This window comes from Pomacea canaliculata, linkage group LG10, assembly GCF_003073045.1.
Source record: "Pomacea canaliculata isolate SZHN2017 linkage group LG10, ASM307304v1, whole genome shotgun sequence".
Taxonomy (NCBI): domain Eukaryota; kingdom Metazoa; phylum Mollusca; class Gastropoda; order Architaenioglossa; family Ampullariidae; genus Pomacea; species Pomacea canaliculata.
In genome coordinates, this window is record NC_037599.1 from 3,070,608 (window position 1) to 3,076,312 (window position 5,705).

Below are 5,705 nucleotides of genomic sequence, written 5' to 3' on the forward strand. Positions count from 1 at the left end.
CACAGTGAGTCAAACTTCCAGTCACGCCAGCACTGGAACAGGCAGCAGGCCTGAGAGTCGGACAGGCAGCAGGCCTGAGAGTCGGACAGGCAGCGAAGGCTCCGATGAGCGTGACCAAGAGGTATTCACCACCATGCAGACTGAGAAACGCAGTGTTGGTGGCCGCAAGGACACAACCTTGACCTACCAGACCCACGTTGTTGAAACACGTACTGTCACATTACCTACTGTCACACACACTAAGATTTCACGGATTCCCAGAAGTTCTCCTGCCAAGAAGAAATGATCTTGTTTTTTAACAGAGGACTGTCAAATTAGAACAGTTTTCTTCTTTATAGTGATTTTTCTTTTCTTACCTCTGCAAGTCTTTCATGAAACAGATGAGAGGTATGTGCTTGGAATATGATATGCATCTGTTTATGACTTGGAGCTGCCAGAGAAGACCACGCCTCACTCTTGCTAATCTCCCCTTGTCTCCCTTTGAGAGACTCCCCATTCCCTTCACCCCCTCCACCATGCACATGCAGATCTGCCTCCTTCCCATTTGCCTGCTCCCAAGCTAAATGTGCAGAGGACTGTTCGATGTTGTGCACAGTGCCAACACCCTCCTGTTTGTGCCTCCAAACAAGAGTGGCTGGCTCCAGGTGTTACTGTTTGCTTGTTACCAATGGCTCGTGTTCCAAAGTGCTTCAGCTGATCAAGTGATTATCCAGCCAGGTGGCTGTGCTGGCAACTTGGCTGCAATGAATATTTAAGGAGAATTATTTATTGTTATTGTCTTGTTTGACACACAATCATGCTGAGGTGGCAAATGTATGGTTCATGTTTTGTTTGAAGGGGTAGGTGTCTTAGTGTGGAAACATTGACAAAAAGCATGATGAAGTATAAATTGACTACTGCAACATAGATAAGAATGAGACCAAAGGTTGCTGCTGCTACTAAATTGTTTTACCGATGTTTCTGTGGTCTGCTTTCTTATCTGTGTTTGGTAGATTTTTATCCACACTAGATGATTCCTTCGTTTTTGTTTTTTTCCTTACTTGGTGTACAAAGCATTTTTCGGATCATGGTGGCGATGTACTGGATGTGTGTGCACATGTGCTGCTTGCATTAGAAATGGCAAAGAGCTTTACATATTGTGATTAGCCACTGAACAAGAGAAAAATTGTGCTGGATTAGCTTGGTGCTAAGCTTGATGAAATGTGAGAATGTGGATTCCGGCAGACATGCAGGTATGTGGATGCTAAACGGTTGTGTTTTCCTTGACCATGATGACCAATAAATGTGCACATTGTGCAGAAAAAGCCGAAGCACATGGTGCTTTTTTCACAATGTGCATTGCATGTTTTTCTAGCCTAGTTCATTTCTATATAAAATGATCATATTATATTTCTTCTTACAAGAGTATGTTGGTGTGTTTGATTTTTCCTTATTTTTTAAAACCACAGGTACGAAATATCTGTTGACAGATAATATATCACATGTATTGGTCAGTTTTTTTAAGGCTAGGCTTTACATAGTTTTGATGTCACTTACCAAGTTACATCACTTAAGGCTTACATCTAGTTTACACGTAAGCATTTTCAAAGAATTCACTTTTTTTCCCCTTCTTCAACATATATTTTTGTTTCCATTTTCCATTGTTTTTTAAAACAAACTTTTTTAAGGCTTAAATATAGTGAAAAGTACCCTTTACTGTGTGATATCTCAACCAGTTTGTAGTAAAAAAATAAGAAATATAATGGTGCATGCATGATTAACTTGTAAATGTGTTTAATCAGTGCCATCAACTGTACAGGAATACCTTCAGATTAACTTATTTTTTACCTATATGTGTTAACAGTTTTTTGTAGCTATTATTCTTTTGCCCATCAGTTCATCTCAATGTAAAATTGAATTTGAGAAAGGATAATATATTTCTTCAATACCATTCCTTTTCATGTATGAAAAGACGCTGCTGTGTGTTTGTAATGGAAGCAAGCGCTGGCTATGACACCAAATCGTGTTGATATGTTCATCGGCTGTCTTCATTATCATTTTCTATTAGCTTACAGCTTAACTGCAGTTGCTGTACAAGTCATTATTGGCAGGCTGCATAATACTGTAGAAATTTCACCTAATTATATTGGTTTTGTATGGCCTTGCACCTCTGGGTGTCAGAATAATGTGTAAGAAATAAAATGCAAAGAATCTCATCAGGTGATGCTTTCTTGCTGAACAAATGTTGCTCAGATTGAAATGACTGGCATTGATGGTTAAATTTTAAAAGAATGTGGGTTCTGTCAAGTTTATTGTCAGGAAAAAAGTTATAATTAGTAATATGCTAATAGCATAGAAATTTAAAAAGAACAGATTATATATTGCCATTTGATGTTTTGGCGAAGATGTTGACATTAGTTGATAGGACAACACATGAAGTTGACAAGACAGCCTCTGCATTTTACCGCCTGATGATCCAATGCTGAACTCACTGTGATAATTGTTCAACCTCGTTCAGTACCACCTGTAGCATCCTACACTTGCTGGCTCTGAGCACGTAGGCAAAAGTTGGCCAACATCCCATAACCCCACGACTTGGTTACAGATATCTTTATAAATTTCAGTCTGTATATGTGATTACACACCAGAAAGGCTGAGATTTTTTGTGCATGCATAGTTATATCCTATACCCTTTACAAATACATAAGGATGTAGAAACCATGCAAGTATTTTTGTTGCCCAGTGGGTGGGCACATGGTGGTATGCCAATGACAGCTCGCCGATCATACCACAAGAATCAATTCAACTACATCAGACGTCATTTTTGGTATAAAGATATAAATAAGTGTAGCTTCCCTTTGTATGTAGTTCAATACTTTCTTTTTCTTAAGGCTTGCACAACAGTCTAGGCTTGAGGTTGCACTGATAGGCAAAGTCAAAATCCCCTCATAGTAAAGTTTTGGAAACTGTAGTCGGAGATGCTCTAGTTAAACATTTCGTAGACAAAAGAATTCATGCGGAACATCAGCATGGTTTTAGGGATAAAAAACTGCTGGTGACACATTTGTGAGGATGTAGATATCTTCTACTTTAAAGAGGCTTTTGACTCTAACTCACATGAGAGACTGTCAGATTAGTTTATGGAGATTTGCTGAGATGGATTAGAATTTAATAGGATCATGTTAGGGTAGGATCTGTAAAATCAAGTAAAGCCGAAGTTGTGAAATTCCTCGGGGAAGTATTTTAAATCCAGTTATCAATCTTTGTTGTCTATGCAAGGCAAATGTAAACATAAATTTGTCACACACAAATATCACACCCCAAAAATAAAATAAAAATAATCCTAGGAGTCCTTATGTTTTTTACTGAGGATAGTGATGATTATGCAGGACTTTTGATTAGGTATGCATTTCTTTGCCTAAGTGGCACTTTGTATGGTATCCAGAAACTGAAAGCTAAGTTAGGTGTGCAGGGTTGCAGTAATAATATAAATCCTTGGACTCGATATTGGTGCCTGACAGCATCTCCTGTGATATTCTTGTGGGATGCTGTCTGACCAAATTTCCACGAATCTCTGATATAAAGGTGAATAATTCTGAAAGCCAAGCCAACAACTTGCCAGTTAGACCCAATACCCACAAGCCTTCTTCAGTTTGATATTTTACTTCCTGCCATCACAAACATTGTCATCAGGTGTTTTCTTATCTTTGTTTAAAAATGCCCTGGTGAGACCACTCCTGAAAAAATCCACACTTGACGATGTCGTCATGTTGAACAATTATCCCCCAGTTTCCAAATTGTCTTTACCTCAAAGATCATAGAGAAAGTAGTTTTGACACAGATCTGGACCTACTTACAAGAGCACCAGCTCATCCCCTATGATGACACTCAACTGTACTGCTCCACTCCACCAGGGGAGTCACATTCTGCTATGTGCATCATAGAAGCCTGTATTAACGTTAAAGACTGGAAGGTAACAAACTTAATCTCAATGATGATAAAACAGAAGCCCTCCTATGTTCAAGAAGAAGAAAATCTATCTTCACTCATTTGTCCACCAAATCACATCAAAGTAGTTGAAACCAACGTCATCTTTGCATCCTCTGTCAGGAATCTGGCATTCATTGTCACTGCAGACATAACTCTTGCTAAAGCTAAACAAGCTACTATTATACTAAAATAACACTTTATTTATCTTAGAAGTAAATTAGGGGCAGGTCATTGGGAAAGCACAAAACAATATCACAACATATTCATATCCACCAAACAGACTCGTACATTTATGGTTTAGGCAGCTGCATTCATTCGTACACAGCAACATTCAGAAGAACATGCACGGCCGAAACAGCGAGAAAAGCCTGTGTGTGGATTCAGTCAATATCTTCTTTACAGCTCATTTTTTTATAGCTTTAGATTTTTAAGACTGAATTTTTACTTTTTTGTCTGAATACCTAAAACTTTGAAAAATCGCCTTTCTTTAGATAAGAAAGTATTCTGAAATGAAGTGAGGGTGTGAATCCTTAGGCAAAAGAACCGTTCTATGCGTAAGAATGACAATGACAATTCTTTACCACTTAGAGGTAAATTAAGCAAGAAAATGCTTTTTTCCTTTAAGCCCTCGCCCTTTACGGGAAAAGAATAAACTAAGTAATTAAGTACTATGAGAATAATTAGTAAACATAAGGTAAGGTATAAAAGGAGAGTGGAAGGTGAATATGTACAAAAGTGGTAGTTAAGAAAAACATATTTACAAGGTTTCCTGGAGTTGTGAGGTATCTATAGAGGCCTTGTCTAATTTTCTTGAATGTATTTAAGTACATCGCGCCTAAAGCAGTTTAGAGAGTTCAATTGCTTAAGATGGAGAGGGAGGCAGTTGCATAGCACTCTCCATGAGTATCTCAGACTTGATTGAAAAAGGTCTAATCTAAGAATGGGAATAATCAGTTTTGGAGTTCTAGTGGTATTGGAGGAAAACAGTAGAAAGTCTTGAATCAGTCCTAGCCTGAAGCTCGTCGGCGCTCATCTATAGGAGGGAAGCAAGTGGCTCAATCTGTTGGTGATGTGTATTGTGGTGTCATCTGCAAACATTTCACATGATTGGGATTTGTGGAGAGGAAGATCGTTTATGTATACGGAGTAAAGAAAAGGTCCTAATACTAAGCCTTGATGAACACCTAATTTAACTTCAGGAGGATCAGACAATTGGTTGTTTACGGCGAGTTCGATTATTGAGAAAGGAGGTAAGGATTTTGGTGCTCCCGGTACTTATAGTTTATAAAATTTTTAGTTTTCTGATAAGCAGATTGTGATCTATAACATCAAAACTTTGGCGAATTCAACAAATAAGGCAGCAGAAAAATTGTTGTCATTAATATTATTTAGCCACTGTCCTACTATAGATGTAAGTACAGTGTGGCAAGAATGATGAGGCCTAAAGCCGGACAGGTTTGTCTGAACCCGACTTGTTTATGCGAGAAATAACGTAGGTAACCGGTGGTGGGATCGACCATTGTGTAATCGAATCGGCAAAGTTGTATGCACGTTCGTGGTGGAATTAAACTAAATATTTACTATATTTAGTCGAATCGACCCCTATACACATCCATGAATCCACGAACTAAATATACATGTACATCCGTGATGAATCGACTGGCGCCAAAAATCTCTCTCCACTTCAAAAGAGTGCATCGAAGGTAAGCTACTCTGCATGAAATAATTGTTGTTGT

At 38.4% G+C, this 5,705-nt stretch overlaps 1 protein-coding gene across 16 annotated transcripts in view; it reads left to right on the forward strand.

Moving 5' to 3' along the window:
* Positions 1-2,195, forward strand: part of LOC112574275 (microtubule-actin cross-linking factor 1-like) — a 154,661-nt gene extending 152,466 nt beyond the window's left edge. For all 16 annotated transcript variants that reach the window (XM_025255231.1, XM_025255229.1, XM_025255233.1 and 13 more), the window contains one exon: positions 6-2,195. In XM_025255231.1, the coding sequence (XP_025111016.1) occupies positions 6-286 (281 nt within the window). In that variant the 3' untranslated portion in view covers positions 287-2,195. The remainder of the gene's footprint in view (positions 1-5) is intronic.
* The last annotated feature ends 3,510 nt before the right edge of the window (positions 2,196-5,705 follow it).